Source organism: Pezoporus occidentalis, unplaced genomic scaffold (assembly GCF_034315485.1).
Source record: "Pezoporus occidentalis ecotype Australia unplaced genomic scaffold, CSIRO_AGI_Poc_V1 ctg27, whole genome shotgun sequence".
Lineage (NCBI taxonomy): Eukaryota > Metazoa > Chordata > Aves > Psittaciformes > Psittacidae > Pezoporus > Pezoporus occidentalis.
The window spans coordinates 10,086,448-10,108,695 of NW_026914611.1; the positions used below are offsets into that span (position 1 = coordinate 10,086,448).

The 22,248-nt window shown below is 36.7% G+C and overlaps 1 protein-coding gene across 8 annotated transcripts in view; it reads right to left on the bottom strand.

Annotated features, from left to right (window-relative positions):
• The window catches only part of FGF14 (fibroblast growth factor 14), a 399,242-nt gene that overhangs the window by 79,841 nt on the left and 297,153 nt on the right, over positions 1 to 22,248 (bottom strand). For all 8 annotated transcript variants that reach the window (XM_062624693.1, XM_062624691.1, XM_062624699.1 and 5 more), the window contains one exon: positions 16,226 to 16,329. In XM_062624693.1, coding sequence (XP_062480677.1) covers positions 16,226 to 16,329 — 104 coding nt within the window. The remainder of the gene's footprint in view (positions 1 to 16,225; positions 16,330 to 22,248) is intronic.

Genomic DNA, 22,248 nt, shown 5'->3' on the forward strand with positions numbered 1-22,248 from the left:
AAATAATTATGTATTGTTCAATTTGTATACTTAATCTGATATCTGAAATTATTACTTATGTTTGCTGTCTTCAATATTACTTTTATTTTACTCTTCTCCTCTGCAGAAGTTAAACCTAGAAGACAATAGAGGCATATTTAGCAAAACTTTTCCAAGAAGCAGTGAAATCTATTAAAAGCTGTAGCTTGGTTCCTGGTACTGCTGTTTTGTCTTACTCTATAGCACAGTTAGGTGGTTTCCATGGTCAGGAGCAAATGAGCCAGATCAGGTTTTGAAAGAGGTTTTATCTGTGTAGTGATGTAGCTATGTAAAATTCCCCTGAGAGAAATCACATTTTAGTGCCAGTATTCAGGTAATCCAGTCAGCTAACAAAACAGGCTTGAGGTACAAAACAATTACTAGAAACAGGGAAAAAGAAAAAAAAAAAGAGAACCAAAAGATCTCATTTTAGACAGCTAATTTGAACATGGGGGTTTAACCCATGGCAAACAAACTGCATGAAGAAAACATACTTGTTTTTTCACTGTTCTGCCACAGTGTTCATAGTTTTCTTAAAGCGATAAAAAGACAGGACTTTTATATAATCTACTTAAGAGACATTTCTGGAGATAGCATGTGGACGAGCGATGTGATTTTTTTCACAGTTTAGTGGCAGAAATTAGGATATTCCATACTGCAATCTACAAACAGGCCTGCTGCAAAAATAAGTTAAAAGTTTTGTTAAATTCATTCTACCATAAAGTTATCTGAAAAAATTTGACTTTATATCAATCATTTTACTAGAGGTTTTCCAGGTGACAGAAGACTTTGTGACTACATTCAAACCACATGCTATGGCACTAATGGTGAATTTATTATGACTTTCATATTCAAGAAAACAATGAGAATTTCAGGTACCTGCTTTCTAACCCTGTCAGAGCCTGGTTTAAAAACAGTCCAGAGAAAGAACTAGGGGCTCTGTGCAGATCAGCTTCTACCGCTGCATGTTCACAAAATTCAAGTCTTTGCTATATACTTAACACTTGACATTTACTTCTGTTACCATGGTCAATTAAACTCTTGTCAGTTGAAGAGCTTCCTAAATTTTAATTTTTACTTTTTTTTTTTTTAACTAAAGGAAGACAAGAAAGCTGACTGGAATTCTCGCACGGCACATATGGGAGCTACAAAGCTACCTTTATTCCTGCATGTCAAGTTCTTTGGGGTCCCCAACAGTTTCCTGTTCACAAAATAAAATGTTCCCGTCACCATATTATGGGTATTTGTTGGGAATGCTTATGCTCTGGTTTCACAAAGCTTTTCTCAAGGAAGCAGCAGAGTTCCCCTCTCACAGAGACTACCCAAAAGTATGAAACTGCTGAGATGTGTGAGAAATCCTTGGTGTATTCTTTTATTAGCATAAGAGTAGAATTTTAACAACCTGTCCTAGAAAAACCTGCCTTCCTGCCAGTGTTCCAACGCTGATGTTTAGAATGTACATGGTAAAGGCAAATAAGTTAATGAAAACATTTGCGTGTTTTTATGTTTACTTGTTTTACCTATTCATGCTACAGAACAAACAAATTAGTCTTTTTATGTATACAGCTGATTTTTATTCTTATACAGTTGGAAGCAGTTATTTACTTCAGAATAAAATAACAATGTGTCACCTTAATAAGGGCTTATCCAGCAGAGCTTGCTTTCCAGGTCACTCCAATCACAGAGTGACAGCAATTTGACATTAACAGAAAGATACTACTAACAATCCGAAGCATGGGCTACAGAACCCCATGCTGTTTACCAGTGAGAGGAACTGAGTTGGAAACCTTCGGAAAAAGCAGCAGGCCATGAACTGCCAAATAAAATTCCTCCTCCTATCCACAGATAACGGAAAAGAGTACAGCCCTACTTTAACAAATAGGATGTGACAAAAAGGAGACAAAATAGATGTGGGCATTTTTCAACATTTGTTGCTTTACCAAATGGAACAATGTGAAGAAAAAATACTGTTTAATCTTTGAGATAAAAACTATCACATGCACACAAACGCATTTACTGAATTTCTGAAGTCCTTTTCTTCTACAAAAATACCACCCAGTCTGATTAGAAATTACCAACAGATGGTAATAGCTAAGAAGGCAAAACAATTATCTTTGATTTGTTATAAAGTTACCTTTACATACCTTTGAATGCAACGCTTCCAGATTTGATTATCAATGAAAGAAACACTCTGAATCTGCAAAATACACAGGTTCACTTCTTCTAAAAATGGATAATAATTTGGATTATTCAGGTTGTGTTAACAAAGAATAGGTTCATTCTCAAGATAGTTTTGGGGGGTTTGGTTTTGGTTTGTTGTTGTTGTTTTTTTTACTTTAATGTCTGTGATTAAATTACATCTTTATCTATAATTTACACTACTTTTATTTGTGTATACTAACACACCCCTTCACACTTATAAGCAACAGGAGCATTATTAAAAAAGTTGTTATTCATGTTGTTACTTTCTCATTATTTTCTAGAGTTTTGACTAAAAATTCCAGACAGATTTCAGCATTCTTCCAAAGCCTAAACAAGAACACAATTTTAGATACTGAAATTTTTGTTGAGTAATTATTTCTGGAAATTTTTACCTGGATAATTTCAAAGCTTTTTTTTTGAAACATTTTTATTTTTTAATTAATTAGTTATTTAATATTTCAGTTTTCACAAGCTGTCATTTTTACTTTTTTGCCCTGCAAACCATTAAACAAGCAACAAGATTTTCTAATACTTACTGCTAATTTTGCAATACTCTGGTTTAATTCCATTAATGTAGACAACAGACAATATTTGTTAGGATAAGTAATATCTTTCATTTTACCTTGTATTAAGTCCAATGAGATGTTTTAAAACCCCACTTCTTTTACTTACTCAGGTGATGTTTTGAGCACAATTAACTTTCCTCTGCTCTCATTAACATTCAGGAACTGGTGTCGTGAACAGCTATAGTACCACAACTGTTATTCAATATTCTTTTATTCAGTAATGTCATAAGTTAACGGTTACCCTCATGGACTTCACTGAAAAGTCAGTGAGACAATCCATCATCTTCTTCACATTTCTATGACTAATGTTTCATTCCACAAATCTGTCCAAGAAACTTCTACCACTCACACAAAAATATGTCTACTGAAGTCATGAGGATAACAAGGTTAGAGTGCGTTTATTTTTAAGACCAGGACTGCAGAACTCCATGCTATATTTCTGAGTTTGGTGTACCTACAGATGAATGAGACTGAACAAGCCTCTTCACAGCTAACAAAATCTGTGATCTCACAGAATAAAAGGACATTTTGTGTGAACTCTGCACAATGCCTGCATCTGATACGGCCAGTGCCCCAGGATTTCTTATCAGGGTAATTCCAACAGTTTCAAGTCAGGCTATTTTTACCTTGAGTAGTTTCAGGCAAACTTTACTAGTGAGACTATTCAGATGATTGGCAGAGTTTGAGGTGAACCTACAATGACCTACATGTCAATCATCTAATCCTAATCCTTTCTTCTGCCTCCTTCTTTCTCAGTGCCATATCTGTGCATCCAAAGCTGTGAGCTGGACACAGTAGTTTAGACACTATCTGACTATTCCTCACACACCATCTATAGACCAGTCACCTCCATACAATAATTTTTGAAAATCAAAAATCACCTGATCTACCTTCTCCTCTAATGATGTGAATTGAAGGGAAGTGGCTTTCACAGTTTTGAGTAGGATAGCACAAGGTAGGATGCTGTCAGCTGTCAAAGATGCAGTGAAATTTCTGTAACTATTACAAGGAAATATCAATTTTACCTCTTATTCTGTTTTCAAAAGCTATTCTTCAGCCACCTTTAGTGCTCAAATGGATGATAAATGGGTGACAGAATTGCTTCAGCTGACGCTTCTGAAGTTGTCACTTCCAATGCCTGAAAGGCTGATTCCTTCATCTCCTCTGCTGGTGCCAATTGATACTCAAAAATGAAGAGACAAGGGCACATTCCTGATCTTCAAATGTCAAGAGGAAAATAGTAAACTCAACTCAGTCCCCCTCGCAAATGTAAGTGTTGAAAAAGAATATTAAATGCTGCCTCCTGCTATCTTACCATAAGCCTTAAAAGAAGTTGTGCAGAAAACATAGTGGGGGGTGAGGGGAAGCACAAGGTATGCAGGCTGAAATCAAACGTACTTTTTAGTAACAGCATTCAGATGCTGAAATTAAACAAAGGGATTCTCCCTGCCACATTTTGCTCAAGAAGAAGCTGAATGAGAATGATGCTTACACTTATCCACATCCTCCTGGTACCTACTGAAACATAGCCCAATAGCTCCAGATTCCACTGGAATGAATGGAAAAATTCCTACCAAACCTAAAAATTATTCTATGCCATTATAAAAAGAAAAGCAATTCTTGTGAAAGTATGAAATTACAACTGTGACCGAGTTCTGAGAGAATACATTTTTCAGTTCATGTCTCATCAATAATAGTGCTTCCAGATGATTTGTGATTAATTATACTTTACTTTTTTGTCTGACTCACATTATCACAGTAACATGTCCCTTGCTCTTCCCTTAGCAGGGAACATCCAAACACAGGATCAAGAAAAAAAATACCAACAAGGATTGTGGAATGTGGTTAAACACAGGCAATTAAAATTTTATAAACATTAAACCCTTAGTTTTGTGTTTTCTTTTAAATAAAGCTACACTCAAACAATAATGTAAAACTCTGGTGGGAGAAACAGTAACAATACTTGGCAAATAGATTCAAAAAACAAGCTTATACTTCTACATATCCCCAACATCTTCTAAGCTACTTCTAGAAGTACATCTTTTTGTAACATTATCCTCTTTCCTGATGATCGGGACTTTGCTCAGTTTTGGCCTGTAGCCTAAATGGCAATGTGACAGGGTATAACTGCTTAAGGGGCATCAGTCACAACATGGAAGTCAGATGTTGGCCAAGAGGAACATGAAAATGAGAACATATCATGCTTTTGAAATGTTGGCTCTATTTTGTTTTGTGCCTGTGGTGTAAATCCCTTTCCATATCTTTTTAAAATTCACCAGCCGTTAGGCAATTCTGCAATAAGTAAACAATTCCGTGGTGAATTAGGCAATCACATCTCTTTTGTGAAAAATTCTAGGTCTTCAGCTGAGTCCATCTGTGGAGCTGCAAAGTACTGATATTTAATTTTCATGCTGAAACACTTTGTTTTCAGCTTTTCAGCTGCAATCACACAAAAGATTAATTAATATAATGTAAATGTCCAGCAATGCTAAAAAATTGTATCACCTGTTAATAAGACAAAGCTATCTGCAATGTGATGTGCTACTGGAAAAAGAAACCCACAGGTGCACAGAAGGAAGTAAGTCCTCACATTTTTGTTTCACTTACTCAAAGCACAGGGTTTTCCTGCAGATCCTGCGTATGAAGTCCAAGGTTTCGTGTTTTGCCAGGTAGTGGCACCATGTCACTTTTTATTACAAAATGTTTAGTAACAAATATATCAGGAGAACAGAATGTAGAGAACAGCCACAACTGAATTCAAACACAGTGGGGTGAGTTGCTTACTCACTCCTACTCCAACGCTTTTAGTGCAGGATTCAAGTTTGGCTGCTGATTTTCTACAGATTTATGATTGCTTTCCTCGGGGAAAGACAGTATCTCCCCAAGGCTGTATTTGTAATCTGCTAAAAGACAAGAATCCTTGTCAAGTCAACAGGAATCAGTCAAGAGACCCTCTCATTTGACAGTGAATAGAGTATGTGGAATAAATGTTGCACAATAAACCTTGCCAGTTTAACCCTTGCAAGGGGGATTTTTGAAAGTGTTCAGTCATCACAACCCTGTTACCTATGAGATCAGAGATTGTAATTAGCATCAGAATTAGGCTAACACGTCTGAGACATTCAGAAGCAGTATTTCACAAATATGAAACTAGAACTTTTATTTAAGTTTCATGTGATACACTAGTTATGGGCAGAAAAGGCCCCACCATTGCTAGGCGTTGTTCTGATGCTACGCTAGTGCTTGGTCAAGTAACAAGCCATGAACCTCATACATTTTTCCTGCCTCCCTCCACCTAAAACTGCCTCTGGTGACTGAATAGTGTCCCAAACGAGGGAAAGAAGGGCAGGCAGGAAAGAGTCACCCTCTGCAAAGAAAAATGTCAACAGTAGGTTGTAAGGTCTGTAATACTTGTCTAAATGGGTACATATGCTCATGGACTATCCATGGAAATACACCAGGGATCACTGTTAAGGAACACTGCCAGCAGAAAAAAGTGGAGGATTGAGGAATCTGACATGATAAACCAAGAGGGAGATGAAGACTTGATGCTTGCGACAACTACGCATAAGAAATTACTGCATGCTTGCTTTCCTAGCAAGTTTTGGAAATTAGTCCTAACACATTCATTTAAGTTGTAAGTGAATTCTAATCAGCAAATAGTTAACTACAGATTTAGCTAAAGAGGGTAGAAAAAGTGGTCTCAAGTTTTCATTTCACAGAGATTTAGTCACATGGAAACAAGAAAGCTCAAGAGACAATCCCAGTCATTTACGTGGACATACTCACCAACACTGTCGCAGCTCTGCAAAAGACACATGCTGTATCTAGTCCCTCACCACAGAAAATACAACAGGGGAAAGCTGGTGGAAGCAGCCCCTGTCCCCTGTGCCTCCCCAGCACACACACATAAGACAGGGGGCCATGAACACCTTAGGGAAGCTCCTAACAGGCTCTGCCAAAAATCAAGAAGGGTAAGGGGTCATTAGTCAGGACATGCAGAATCAGCATTTCTATGGGTCTGCCCAGATGGTCAAGTTTCCATGCAGGACACAGCCCACGGCTAAAGCTGCCTCACCAAGAAGGAAGAAACTGAATTATTCCAATTTTTTCCACAGGGGTACTTGGCATATGGGAAGATTAAAGGGCATATAATTTTATCACTGACCATCATTCACTAATCTTAGCTATGCACTTGCCTATTTGTCGTGGTTTAAGCTACTGCTATGACTGCTCTACTGAACCCAGGAGGCTATTCAAGTGAAAAAATGAATATGCTGCAACAAGAAAATAAATGTGTATAATAGCAAGGTAAAACAAGACAAAAAAATAATGAATAATAATATGAAACCTTTTTGTTCCAAAACCATTACGGATATTATGTGTAAATCAGTTCTTAATATCTATATAAAACTAATACAGAAGACATCTATGGCTGCTGCATTGCAAATAATGCTTTTGTTTTACAACAGTGGTGAAGATTGGTATTGCTTCTTTCAATATCTGTTATTTATTGAAATGTATTTTATACAAAGCCTTACTCTGTAGGGTTGCATACTACAATAACATGTTAAACATACTGTCCTTCTTTTGCAGCTCAATCTTAAGGCCTACACATTATACAGAATTGTTGCAAAGATGCAATGATAAATTAATACTCACATACTTGAGCCCACATCAGTTACTGTAGGATTTGTAGGGTGTCTTACGAAGCTCCCTGAAGTTATAGGATGCCTGCATAATTTTTTTAATTACATGAGTAAATACAACATTTTCCTTTTTTATTTTAATATGATGGGATACAAACGGAATATTCAGATCCAGTCACTTAAAAGTTTCAAAGAAATTTAAAAAAAATATGCATTTGAATATTTCATTTCTGCATGATAATGCTGAACTTTTCTTGAATAATGAAAGCACATTTTTGGCTGACTAAAGCCATTCTTCAGCCCATCAGATTTCCTTTTTTTTCTTTTAAAAAAGACTTTATACTGAAGAGCTTATAGTTCATTTCTGTTCATCTATCTTGGTATCTAGCCATATATCTTCTAGAAATAGCCCTGAATAACAGAAGATGCATTAAGTATGCAGCTACAGCAGGCACAGAAAGCACCACGTGTCTAATTGTTGCTGTACTCCACACAGGGTTAATTTTTGTTTCTTACCTAAAAATCTTCAAGAAGCAGAAAAGCAATCTTCTTCACATCACAACAACCGATTATGAAAAGGATTTAAACTTACCATAAATCCCATCTATAATTGTCTTCAGTATTTTCAATATTCATTAATCAATAACAGAAAGAAGTAGTAGGGTTTTGTTTGGGAAACATGTTTTTGATAATTGCCTAGATATTGAAATACTTAAAATCTTTAGTAGTTACTTTTCATACTTAATACAATAAATGAGTAAGATTAAATAGTAATGAATAGAAAACGAGAAATTCCAAACATGATTCTTTTGCTTGTGCTGTGGCAATGAGTAGGGAACTAAAATAACAGAAGACAAGAAGGGCATTGGAAGACAATAGAGTGAGACAGCATTCAACATTTAGGATTATCGACAGCCCCAAATGTCCAAGAACAACAAAACTGAGAATAACAAAACATCCAGAAAAGGGTAGTTGTACTTATACAGAAAAAAAAAAAACATTGACCAAAAATACAGAGAGGTTACCATGAGAGACAAAATTGCCAGAAGCAATTAATTTGACAGACTAGATTAAGCTGATGGTCCACCAAGCCTGTGCTCAGCCTTTGGCTGTGACCATTGCACAGTAGTTTGGAGGCAAACCTCCTTTAGTGCATCTACAGTAAGAGATGCTGTATACAGAGGAAAGCACTTCTCTTGATCCCTGTGGCAATCATCTTACTTCCTGAAGCACGAGATTAGGATACCTCATTTTAGCATACCTACCTACAGTTACTATTCCTTGTTATACAATTATCAGTTGAAAAATATCTAACTGCAGCTGCTGATTCTGTGATCTTCCATGCTTTCACAAGAAGTTTGGATGAGCAGCTTTTTAACCTTGATGCATTTGGGCACATTTCTGCAATCTCAGGGAAAGAGAACACATATATCAAGAGATTTTTTGCATGTGCGAGATAAATGTGGGAAAGGAAAACAATTTTTTTTAAGCAAATATGGAACTGTTTCTTATAAAAAAATCTGACCAAGTCCTGTCAAGGATACTGTGGATATTAATGAACAAAGAAGGCACACATTTGGTTTAAGTGGCAAGAAACAACACTGCAAGTTTTGAGTCAACTTCTGTTATTATCCCCAGTATAGTGTTTAAATGGCAGAAGGGTGAAACAGCTGCCAGAGATGAAGAAGCTACACTGAAATACTGCATCTTTATAGTACTAATTATTTTTATATATTCAAAGTAGAATATTTCTTTAACTAATATTGTTTATGAATTGTAGTTCAAATAGTAGCTATTTCTGCTTGTGAGACTCAGAAAGGTAGTAACAAATGTAAGCAGCAGACTCAATGATCATGAACATTTCTACAATGATATCATCACAGGGTTTTCCACAATCCTGGTCTGCTCAACTGTGCTATTTTTCCACTTTCTTAAATCCCTGCTTATCGCAGTCTCCTCATGTCAGCCTCATTCCATTCACCTCTTTCCTTCTCATTTCTCTCCTAGCCTGCTCTATCAAAGTCTCATGTGTCTGTGCATGCCTCCTGTTTCCCTTATCTTGTATGGGGAAAAAAAAAAACATTCAACCAAAAAACGTACTGAAAACCTAACCCACTGAAAAAAAGTCATGGACTTAGTATGTATTTTATGCCCCTTTTCACTTTACTTTGTAGCGGGGACATCTGGCACTATTTTGCACAATACAGCAGGGCTATGTTATCAGTTGTTCCTTAAGTGCCACCAGAGAATAACTAAAAACATTAGCAATTTATTTTTGGCAGGCAACTTGCGAGACAAATTATCTATCTCCAAACACAGATATAAATAAGCATAAGTCATGCAGATGTTTTCTTCCTCCCTGTCAGTGTATTTCAACTACTTCTGGAACACACTGAACTTTCACTTTTAGCAAAGCAGCCCAACTTACAGAGGAACACAGCCCAGAAATGTGCTATTTAGTCCCATCTCAAACTTTCATTATATGAAGCACATATAGGTGACCTTCCAACCAATACCAAATTGGGTAAAAGGTAACAGGCTATGCAAAGAAGGTATTCATACATAACAAAGCACTTTAGTTGTAAGCTCTTAAAATTACCTGATGAAGCTTGCATAAGGTCCACATGTTTACACTCTTAAAAATGCCACTGGTAACATAACTAGTTTTCAAAAGTCTTTATCAGAAGCTGTGATTTTTAAATAATTAAACTCACCCACTTTCCTCTCTCCAAAGTGCCAGGATAGCTCCACGACACGGGCAATGACAAAGCATAGATTTGACATAAGAAAGGAAATCATGTTTCCTATTGATCACAATATTATTAAAAGGAGCCACTCCACTCTGATGTGCTCACATTCACAAAACCACAGACACCTCAAGAGCAACAAGATTCACCCTATTCTATTATTCAGTACGCTGCTGACTAGCCAGGTTAAAAAAAAAAGCCTACCTCTTTAAAATCATACAGCAAGATTGTATTTGTCAATGTCTCTCTAAACAGATACATTCTTAACTATTTATACAGTACCTTGCAAGATGGGGAACAATCTCTGCCAAAACCTAAGTCAACTGCTATTATACTGTGACATCAAAAAAAAAAAAAAAAAAGCTGCCTCGATGTAACATTAACCTCTTTTTGATTATCCTTGGAAAAAAATATGAATTTTTATCCACCACATTTCCTCTTTGGTTTTGCCTAGATTAAACTTCCTTCTGTTCTGTTTATTATAAGTTTTTATGCACCTCTGAACCTTTGAAGCACTGCATATGCTAAGTGTTGCTACTCCAAAGCACAAAGAGGCTCTGTGAAAAGCTACCAGAAACATTTTTCATTTGACTTTGATTTAGATACTAGAAATACTGATTACTTCAGCTCCCACTCTTCTGCAGGCTGTACTGTCTGTGCTCCTATCTTCTTCCTTAAGGCTGAATTTTATTCTCCTCAGACAGGTCTATTATGTGGGTTTAAAGAAGTGGTGTAAACACTAGCACTGGGAAGCTGCTGAAATGTCAGGAAAAGCCTCAAAGGCTTTTCTTTCAGGTGAGAGTCGCCAGAGGAATGTAACAAATACACTTCCCAGTAACAGATACTGATGTTTTCTCTCATTCATGAAGGCTATGACAAAGACTGACACCTTACTGCCACCAAAACACTACCCAACCAACACCCTTAGAACATCCTTAACACCGTGTACCATGGCAGGTCAAACACAAGCCCCATCTTACAAGCAGATTATTTTATGAAGCTAGTAGTGTGCCATCCCTAAATCAAAATACCTTTTACAAAGTTGGTAAGACCTCCTGGAAATGCAGCCATGTCTCTCCATTACTCTCTACACCCTCTCAGCAAGATTCCAACTGCCCCATACCCAGAAGTGCAGCTCTAGACCTGCAGTGCACAACCCCTGCAAGGCACCACGCTGGCAGAGGTGACCAGGCAGCTCAGACCTGGCTCTGCAGGCTCAGTAATCTTTTAGAGCATTTCTGTAGTTCATCAGCCTTGCTAAGAAACCATGTGGTGGATTGCTATGACTTAGTATCTGCTGCTGACAATATCACAGGTGTACTCTTTCCTTTCTGTTTTCATGCGCATCTCAGGTCTCAGTGAAAACTGATAGAAGAAATAGTCAAATATGAAACATAAAGAAGAAAGCACAAGAAGGTAAAGATGTTTTAGACTTCGGAACTTCTTCATTTCTACCTTTTAGTTTTTCCATTTTCCCCTACTCTGGCAGCCACCAAATATTATTAACATCCTACTAAACTGCTCCTAGGATGAAAAAAAAACAACTGACAAATCTTCCCAGATACATCAAGTAATTCTCAAGATAAATTAATTGATATAATCCAAGAAGATTTTCATATTTTCACTTTAGGAAAAAACCAAACATAAAATGGACTAACACATAAGCTTTACCTCTGAGTTCATCCTGTTATGGTAGCAGAAAATACTAGAAGCAAAATAAGAAGCTGCAACCCCCATGAAAGTTGAACTAATGAACCTTCTGCAAAGTGAGTTGACCAAAATTAGCATCAAAAGCAAAAGCCACGTACTACACTGCCATCTTCCTGCTGCAGGCAATACTTGTTCCCAATGAAGAATCCCTGCGGCTGTGCTCATTTTTTTCAGTGCATGGAGCCAGTTCAACTCCTTTTGATTTTGACAGGTCCCACCCTGGAAATGAAAACCTATTTTGCCTACCCTTTCCAAGGGTGAGGTAGGAGTAAGGCATATTTTTGGACTTAAACATACAAAGTCCATAACTAATATGCCAAAAATCTTCCTACTAACTGAGACGGTTCTTTGTGCAAAAATTTAGCTTCTCCAACTAGCTTTCACAGTGATGAACTCAGTCATAAATACTGATTTATTGACACTTCATTAATACATCTAAAATAAATTTAAAATCATTTTTATAATTATCATTACTCACTAATGTACACCTAGAATTGGGAAGCTGTCACTAAATAAATATTTCCTAATTATGAATGGATATATATGGAGATATTTATATGGACATATATGTGTAAGTATAGGTACTCATACACACAGAGAAACAAATGCATTGGATGCAATAAACTAAAACATCAAAAAAGGTGAGCTTAATGTCTTTAAGTGAGCTAACCCTTGAAAGTACAAGGAATAAAACATGAAAAGGCTCTTGTCTCATATTTTATATAATGGAAAATAATAAATCACAGTATTACAATAATTACTTTAAATGCATTGAAAAATAAGGTTAGGATTTTTGAAAAGTATTTTCTCTCAGGAATTCTGCAAAGCTGTTATTGAACTCCAAAGATTTTGTTTCTCCTTTATTTGTCAAGGCTTTGATGGTTTGTGTTAGGGGCCTTGACTCGATTAATCCCCAAAGGACAGAATACAAGTCTCAGCTGCTGCAGCAGGCAAAATAGGTATGAAAAGCTCTTGAGACTGACTTTCCTACACAATTTGCTGTCCTTCTATTTCTGTTCTAAGAATTACTGCCATATTTCTGAACTTTTTTTCTAATTCTCATTCTGTAAATTAATTGAAAAAAATCTTAAATATGGCAGAATAAATAAGAAAAAAAAAGTGACTCCCAAACTGACACAAATCACCATTAGATTATTATTTCTTTTAAATAAAGCAAGAAAAAAATGCAAAGCTGCATTTGATAATCTCAATGTAAAACTGGTCTGTAACTGTACCTTCATTTTCCTCCTACTTCTTATGGAGAAAGCAGGATCACACATAATACCTTTCCTGTCATTGCTGTTGCTTAATCAGTCAACAACAAATAAAGCTAGTGATAAAACTAATTGAGCTGGGCCTTCAATCTCTGAAGAGAGGCATCAACACGTAGGATATTCTCACAAGCTATGGGTTTCACACACTATGAGTGGAAAAAGGGACACTGAGGTATTCTGCAAAGTACTATACAGAACTTTGGTTTCAACTTAGACTATAAATGCTACATAGTAAATGCATCTTTTTTTAAGTGTTTATAAGAAATTGATAATATACCTAAATATATGTAAATTTTAACAATTCCCATTTTAACATAAATTTTAATGTTCCCATTATGTGGCGTTATTTTTTTCCAATGATGACAGTTGGCATATGAAATTTAGAAAACTTTTTTCTCTTGTCCTTCCCTGAATAGCCAAGAGAAAAACATACATGACATGCAATACACAACTTCTGCATTTAGGTGTAACAAATATACAACCATGACAAAGAGTCAAAAAAATCCACCAACAAGACAGTAATAGAAAGTGATATGTTAAAACTATTTTTCTACAAATGACATTTAATGATATTAAAAATATTCTGTGTGGAGTATGTCTTCATCTTGATCCGCAGGGTGAAGACAGACTTCTCTTTAATGCTTTGTCTTCTCCTTTTCAAAAGCTGAAAGGAGTCAATTGCTAAGACAAACATGTTTTCAATACACTAATATGAAACAATCAAACCTGTATTACAGCACTGTTGTACAGCACTTGACAAAAACGTAAGTTGAAAATTGTTTTGTAGACATCCCAAAACTAATGGTTTCCGCTGAGTTTTCTAATGTGTCACATCTCTTTGTCACTTAATGGGCCACTCATCTTTCATTCTCCACATGAGGAAGAGTAAGCAGCACATTTCAAAAACACTTGTTTCCTTACCTCACACAAGGTAAAGTGACAAATTGAGACACTCCCAAAAAGTCTGAGTGAAATACATTCACAACATGACAGTATTCACAGAACAAAATTCCAAAGTACTTAACAAGTTGTCAATAACTACAGGAATGTATGAAGTCACCAAGTCCAAAAAAATCTTCCCATTAGTTACAATGAAGAATATGCAATCCTGCAAAACATTAAATGTGGATTACATTTTCCTTATACATAATCTTTTATTTATATCTGTGAGACTGATCACAACCTAAGTAATGTGTGTTGCTCAAAAAAGAAGACATAGGAACAAAGCTATTCAGATTCCCACTAGCAGGACAAAAATAACTTGTTAGACCTGAGGATGTCACACAGTATCACAGTATCACAGTATGCTGGAGATTGGAAGGGACCTCAAAAGATCATCTAGTCCAATCCCCCTGCCAGAGCAGGAACAAGATAACGTTACACAGGAATGTGTCCAGCGGGCTTTGAATGTCTCCAGGGAAGGAGACTCCACAACCTCCCTGGGCAGCCTGTTCCAGTGTTCCGTCACCCTCACTGAGAAGAAGTTCCTTCTCAAGTTTAAGTGGAACCCTAAGGGCTGGGTTCACATCTATTCAAAGTTTGGATCCAGCCATTTCTTCTTATTTCGTCTTGTACTTTCTACTCCTTTCCTTTCCCCAGGTGACACCATTCATTTGACTTGAACCATTTCCAGAATAATACATGAACACAGAGGCTGACAGAAATTGTTCATGTAGGGCCCCTCTCTGTGCAGAATTATCCATCAGGAAACAGGCACATTCTCTGAAATTTGTATTTCTTCCTGAATGACTGAGAACTCACTTTAGAAACAGTGTTGAGCAATATACCAACACATTGCAAAAGTACTGTTCATGACTTTATACTGAAATGAACTGTATACATGTAGTGATGGAACTGGGAAGTCAGAAATGCTTTTTCTCTAATAACTCTAGGTTTTGTTCTTCCAGTTTTCTTCCTTCAGACAGCAAATATTAAATGCTTTCCTGTGAGACAATTTTTGGTTTTAAAAAGAAAAAATAAATATTTTAGATCATACTGCTGGAGCTTCCAGCAGACATTTTATGAGGAAGAATTTTCTCTTTTTCTTGACATTGACATTCAAGATTAGTTCCAAATTTTTCCTCTTAATTAGCTTTTCCAAGACAATTGTATATTTGAAACAGAATACTTTCCCTCAGGGCATCAGAAGCTTAATCTGTCCAATTTCCTTTCAACGGACATTGAAAATAAAGCAGTGTGTTGTAACTCTGTGGGGAATTAAGAACTATGTGACATAAAAAATGGAAAAAGCACTACGTAAATAAATTCAACATAGACAGCAATAAAAAATACAGTAATGAAAAATCCTTTAAGCCACATTATTAATACCTGACAGAACTGCCTGTTCATATTAAAGTCTTTTTGCCTTTCAAAGAAGGTTAAGACACTGAATTTACACAAAACTGAGGATTTTCATATTCACAATATACTGAGTGATTAGCATTAAATCATTTAGACAATCTTAAAACCACCACTTTATCCAGCAGTCTTCTTCCTGACGGGAAAGATTTTTTCTTAAACATTATCGTCCCTCACCTAACTCTTTACTTTTCTAATATCGTAAATATAAAAAACAATAATACTAAGCATACAATTACAAGATTATGGTGATAAACTGTGAGGCTATTACTGACTTTTTAGACAGAAATTACATTTGTAACTCTTATCAGTGAAAGTAACTGTTGGACCAGCTTTTGGATTCTGATTAAGAAGTCACTAAGAAAATAACTGCAGGTCTTGATTTAAAAATTCTTGAGAATTTAATTGATATTAATAATCTTTCTGGTGAATTGCACACTACCTGCCTAGCAGAAAAAGAGCTCTACAGAATGTTTTTTTTAGGACTTCTAACACGCACACTTTCATGCATAGTCCACAATAATTTCTACTGTATGCCATTTATAGATATGCTGCATACATACATGGTAAACAGGGGTGTGTACTGTATGTAATACACATATAGACACTATAGAACTTCTTAAAAGTGAATACGCATCTCATTCCTGTGTAGATTTATGCTTCACCTGTGCCTCTTAAACAGAGTTCAGAAAGGTACTTACTGATGTGTAGAGGAAGCCTTCTCCATTTAGGGCTATATACAACCCAGTCTTTACACCCTGGATAGCAACAACTCGAAGTCCCACTGGTATAAGGTTGAATAAAGCTGGGAATAAGAGAAAAGAAGACCAGATATGAATATACTACAGTGTCATGGTTTAAGCCCAGCCAGTGGCATACAGTTACTACTGTATTCTAATAAACATCATTAGTAAAAAGAAAGAAAAATTCTCCCTTTTTTTTTTATTTTAAACTGAAATCTAGTTTTACTTCTAGTAAAATTAATCCTTAAAATTAAAGCCTAAGTATCTATCTAGCAATAAGTTCTGCAACAGTTCAGTATTTGGCACAGGTGCTAACTAGCAAATACAAAACACAGCAGACTGGACTGTAGTCATTTATGCAGCACTACAGACATGAGTATTTCAGACAATCTGAAAAGAGCCAGAGCCCAACATATTCCATCAGTGTAGACTGGTTTTCAGGATAATACTTGCAAGAGATCCTGCAAAAAAACATACCTCTGATTCTGGGCATTTTTACAGTTTTTGATTAGAGGTGCTCTCTTTAAAGATTGCTTTCAAGGGGTCTGTGATTTGAAATTAAAAAAAAACAACTGCTTTTGTGAATTACACATCTGATACAAGCAGTAGTACACAGGCATAACAGAGGTAATGAAAGAAGCTTATTCTAGTCCAGAGAATCACTGAAGTATGTGCTTCACTCTAAATGTGCTTAAATGCTATTGAGCTGAATACAGAACAAGTTCAAAGACTGAAATTTGTAGGGTGGGGCTGTGTGTGTGTGTGTAAATGTTAACCCGAGCTAATAGTAGATACCCTAGCAATAGATACCTCTGTGAAAAAGCCGTAGCTTTGGTTAGTGTCTGAAAGAGACCAGTGTGAAGAGTGGGAGTTTATTAGCCTCATCACAGAAAAACAAAAGTGATATAAGTAGGAGACACAGACCAATTCTTCTAATAAAAATTATGCCAGTACATGCCAATACTAAGTTTACTGACTCATACTAGGAAATCAGATGCAAAGCACACATCAAGCAGTTTTGGAAGAAAAGACCTGGGTGAGCCAGGGTTCATGCTAAGTGTTTTTCCACTGTGGATGAATCAATGATTCACAGGTCCTTGCATGAAAACCAAAACGCAAACCATTGTATGGTCCACATGCAACTAAGCCAGGTCTCAGAAACATCGTAACACTTCCAGTGAGCTCCTCCAAATTTAGGAAGAACATCCATAGATGTGACCAGAAAGTGCACCCTATGAGCTATTTGCAATCAGAATGTCAGAGGTAAAGCCTAAATCAAGAGAAAAAGGGTAAATTGTAGCGTACAAATACATTTTCTCGAGGTGTGAAAACTCCTGGTTGGTCAAAGGGCACAAAGCCACAGATTATTTATGATGAAAATGATCAAATCTTTACAACTGAGAAAAAATGTAGCTTGACTTCTAGAAAAAATTACCTTCAACATTGTTACACACTAAAAGAACACGTAATATAAGAACTTTTTAGGAATGCACAAAGCCAACATGAAGCTACGAACTGTTGTAGCAGAGCACTTTCTATAGCTGTAGAAATTAAAATATATCCAAAAGAGCTCTGGAAGAACAGAAAAATAAATGGTTTTACAACTAAGAATAGAAGAGATGACATCGGCAAGAATTAGCACAAATATATATTTTCATTTCTGTAGTTTCCGAAATTCTCCGCCATGCAAGGATCTTACTGGATATGGGACACAGACAAGGTTCCCTATCTAACCTATACAAAATAAATGTAAACCAGTGAAATATGGCACTCGGGGACAAGATGTCCTGAGAGTATATAGGCTAAATATTGAATGACTGGAGAGTTTTCAAATGTTCAATATAATCTGGAAGTTAAAAAAATAATCAGCTGTTACCCTGAAATGAAACGATGTCAAAACCAGCAAAAGCATTATTGTGGGCAGTGTAGCAACACTACTGTCACAGCAACACAAGGTTTCAGATGGCAGTTATTTTTTTTTCTAGAAGAAACGAAATTGCAGGAGGAAGCCAAGATAGGAACACGATGCTAGAGGGAGGGCAGCAACAACTGAGGGAACACCAGAAAGGAAAAACAAACAGTACTTGTAGAAAGAAAATAGGTGAACACAAAAGACAAGTCAGCCATGGAAAGCTAATGAAAAATAACTCCAAATCACAGTGGTTCAGTCAAAACTTCTGGAACCTAGATATACTTTGCTCTGTTACTAATAAAAATAAAGCAGCAAAGCTAGAAAAAAAAACAAACCCAAACAACCACCACTGAAATAAGAGGCCTGTAACGTGGCAGTGTTTTATGCAATCTATAAAATTCCTACAGCAGCTTATAGTTGCTGGTGAATTTGAAAGCACCGAGGAGAGCATAAAGAATCACAGAATCATAGAATAGTTAGGGTTGGAAAGGACCTTAAGATCACCTAGTTCCAATCCCCCTGCCATGGGCAGGGACACCTCACGCTAAACCATCTCAGCCAAGGCTTCATCCAATATATATATATAATGTGTCTTTTACCGACACCAAGTTTTACTTGGAGATTTTCAGAGCTCCTGTAATTAGTCTAAGACCATAAAATTTTACAGTGTGATCTGAAATGCTCTAATTCTGCACATCCAGAGTATTCAGTAACTTCCACAAAATCTTTCAGATTTGGGTGAAACTAAGGAGGCCAGTCTACGTTCAATTATTGATTTCTAAATGCTCAGCAATGTGCTTCACAGTGAGGTCGGCAAAACATGCACCAGTAAGGCACAGCATGTGGTTTTTATGTGCTCTGAAGCGGCCAAAGGAAATTCAATTTCCTCCAGAACCTGGCTGTGTGGTAACTTTACTGAGCAGGATTTCTGTGAATAATTACATATTTCCAACCTTCCTAGGATTCACCTGTGCTATCCCCTACTCTAGTAAGAATTTGCCTTGAGAAAAGCAGAAAGCCTTCCAGAATTTGCTGGCATTTCAGGTCTGCACAGCCAAAGATAAGCCCTTACCCAAGGGGGGAGGGTAAAAAGAAACATGCCCCCAGCTTCCCTCTAAGACAATGATCCAAAACCAAAAAAAAAGTGGGGGTGAGGTCCCTGAACATCTTTATGTACCTACCCAGCCTGGTGAGTCCACCAGTGAGTTGAGAGAGGAAGCATCCTGGAACAACCCAGGAAATATAGTTCTGCCTGATGCTCAGTGCTTCCATGCTGCACAATCAAGTATAAAGCCTGGCAAATCCAGCTGGAAACAAGATGTGAGAACATCAGGGTAATCAAGTGGACTGACAGGCAAAAATGGTGCAAGTAAAACCCTTTGTCAGTGCTGAGGCTGTGCATGCTCCCTTAGCTCTTCTTTTTATACCACCTAAACCACAACTGTAGAGAAAATGATTTCCTAAGCATGCAAGCCTACTCTCACCACACACAAGATCAGAAAATGGGGGAGGTGGACAGTTAATAGCAACAACTGGCATGAAAAAAGTTACTGGTTTAGGTGGTGTGGAGAGGATTTGCAGGAACAACCCAAGTCCTCCAAAAGTTTCAGCCAAAGTTAAAGTCCACTTTTTGATGTTGTAACTCCTTCCTTAAGCAAAACACAAACCCACCACATACCTTTTATCCTTTTTTTGTATGTAATGCCCTCACGGACTATTAACTTGAAATCTGAAATGCCTGAAATCAGATATTTCCATATCCTTATGGAAGTGTATGTAGGTACAACTGACTTGTAGCTACAAGAAAACTGCCATTACAGATCACTGTTTTTCTCAAGAAGCTTGCTAGAGACCAATTTCTTACGGCTTATAAACTTGCTGTCTGTTCTGCACATGCGCAGCCCTGTGTCAGTTAACAAGCGTACCCACAGCACCAAATCTCCAATCAGATCAAGGCAACTATTTCTTTATTTCCATCTACGTGCCTACAGGCAAAAACGATGACTCCATTAGAACATCTTTTAGGTTGGCAACGAGTACAGGAAGGTTGGTATTCAGAGATCCATCCATCTTACAGAGGAAACCCATTCTATCCACCTGATGTTACACAAGACGTAATTAAACCTTACTTTTTAGTATGGCTGAACATGGCCTCCATTGATCCTGTCACACTGACTAACATGATACTGATGGGAGAAACAGGCTTACCTAACTCCCAAAGGTGATGTAAATACATGACTAAATCTTCATGCAATTCTTTGAAGACAAACTGCAGTAAAAAACAGTGCAAAAATCAGACTGCAAATATTTCAGCTCAGTAATCCAAACTTTACAGCATTGCAGCTGTTGTTTTTTAAGCTTCATGTGCTTTATTTCTGTCTAATGATCTCCTGTACCTTAGAAGGATAATATGAACATTATTTTAGTAATATCTTCAAGCCAGAATATGAGAGTGGAAGGTAGTTTAGAGAGACATGAAAAAGTTAATACTTCCATATTAATTTTGGAAAATATAAATAGAGCATTAGGAGCATGCATTGAAAGATGAAAATAATATTAAACAGTTGCATGACTTCTTGAACAGCAATTCTACCAGGTACCAAGTGCACAAAGGAACTAAGGCATGCTGCTGCATAATTAAGCAAGAGATGTGCACAGCACAGCCAAATCAAAGATGCTTGGGTAATGTTAACTTTGGCATCTAAGACTTTATGAAATAAGGCTACAAATGAGTAATGCTCTTTTAATCTGTTTTAAACACAACTGTTAATTTCACAGGGGGCACAAATAGCAGCATTTGAGTGTTAAAATCAGGCTTATCACCCATTGAGGAAAGTTTCAGAATTTATGATGTTTTTTTTCAGTGGCTGTTGCCTGAGATATACTCTTCAGGTGAACCAAACTAAGCCATATGGCTGAGAGATTCAGGGTTTCAAACTCAGAAATTAAAGAAACAGAATTGTATGTTTCCCAAATTAATTAGTTTTTCTACTAAACCTGCCCTTCATTCATGAGACAAAACTTTGAAGATAGACCAAAGACTGAAAATGAGTCATTTTGAGTGGCAAGGAAGACAGAACAGGAATGTAACTCTTGTTACCACAAGCACAACATGAAAATAATTTCCATTTCTTTATGATTTCTGTGTAGTAGCTTGCTTTTCCTAATTAATAATGATGAGGTCTATGGACAACACTGAAGCAAGTTCCATTCTCACCAGGTAATGCCGAGAACTGCTGTAAGGAAAATTAGAGCTAGAAAGGGATAGCTAAGCTGAGTAGGACCTCAGTAACCAAGCCTACAGCTTTAACCACAGTCAGCCCTACTTTCACTTCAAACTATCCACAAAAGCAACCCAGAAAGTGTAAGGCATTAGAGGAAGAAAATAGTGAAAACCATCTAAACCAAGAAAAGCAATGCAATAAAGCCTCTTTCCACATATCACTAAGACTAGCAAAAACATACAAACTGTACACACAAGATGGTTAAAGCTAACAGCCTTGGTCTGGTGATAAGACTTAAAGAAACTCAGGACTGTTAACCAATAGGTGCAATTAATCTCTACTCCATTATAGAACATCACTAACTTGGAAAAGATATAAAAAGAAATTAAACAAGGAACTGAAACCCATCACTCCATATAGATTGGGTTCTTATAGCATGGCTACCAACATAAGCGAAAGTATGTTCAGGGATGCAATTACAAGCAGTCACATCTTTCTTCCTTTTTCATGCAAGGGTTTGTGCACAGCAATACATTAAAAATCTTGCCCTCTAGCTCTGCAGACTCTACCCTTTACTCAAACATAAAGCAAGCTAGGACAATGGCTTGCACTATAGCATCTGACCAAAACCAGTAGGAAAACTCATTTTAACTTCAGATAGAAGTAAAAAGTCCCACTAAAGAGACTACCAAGAAGTTTCGAAGACAAAAAAAAAAAAAAGGGTGTAACCAGAATCACTCAGTTTGAACAGACTACATCTTGATCTTACTTTGTGCTACCTCTCTATAACACTGTAACTCCAATTGTGTATAACCTACGTTTACAGACATACATATAAAATGAGT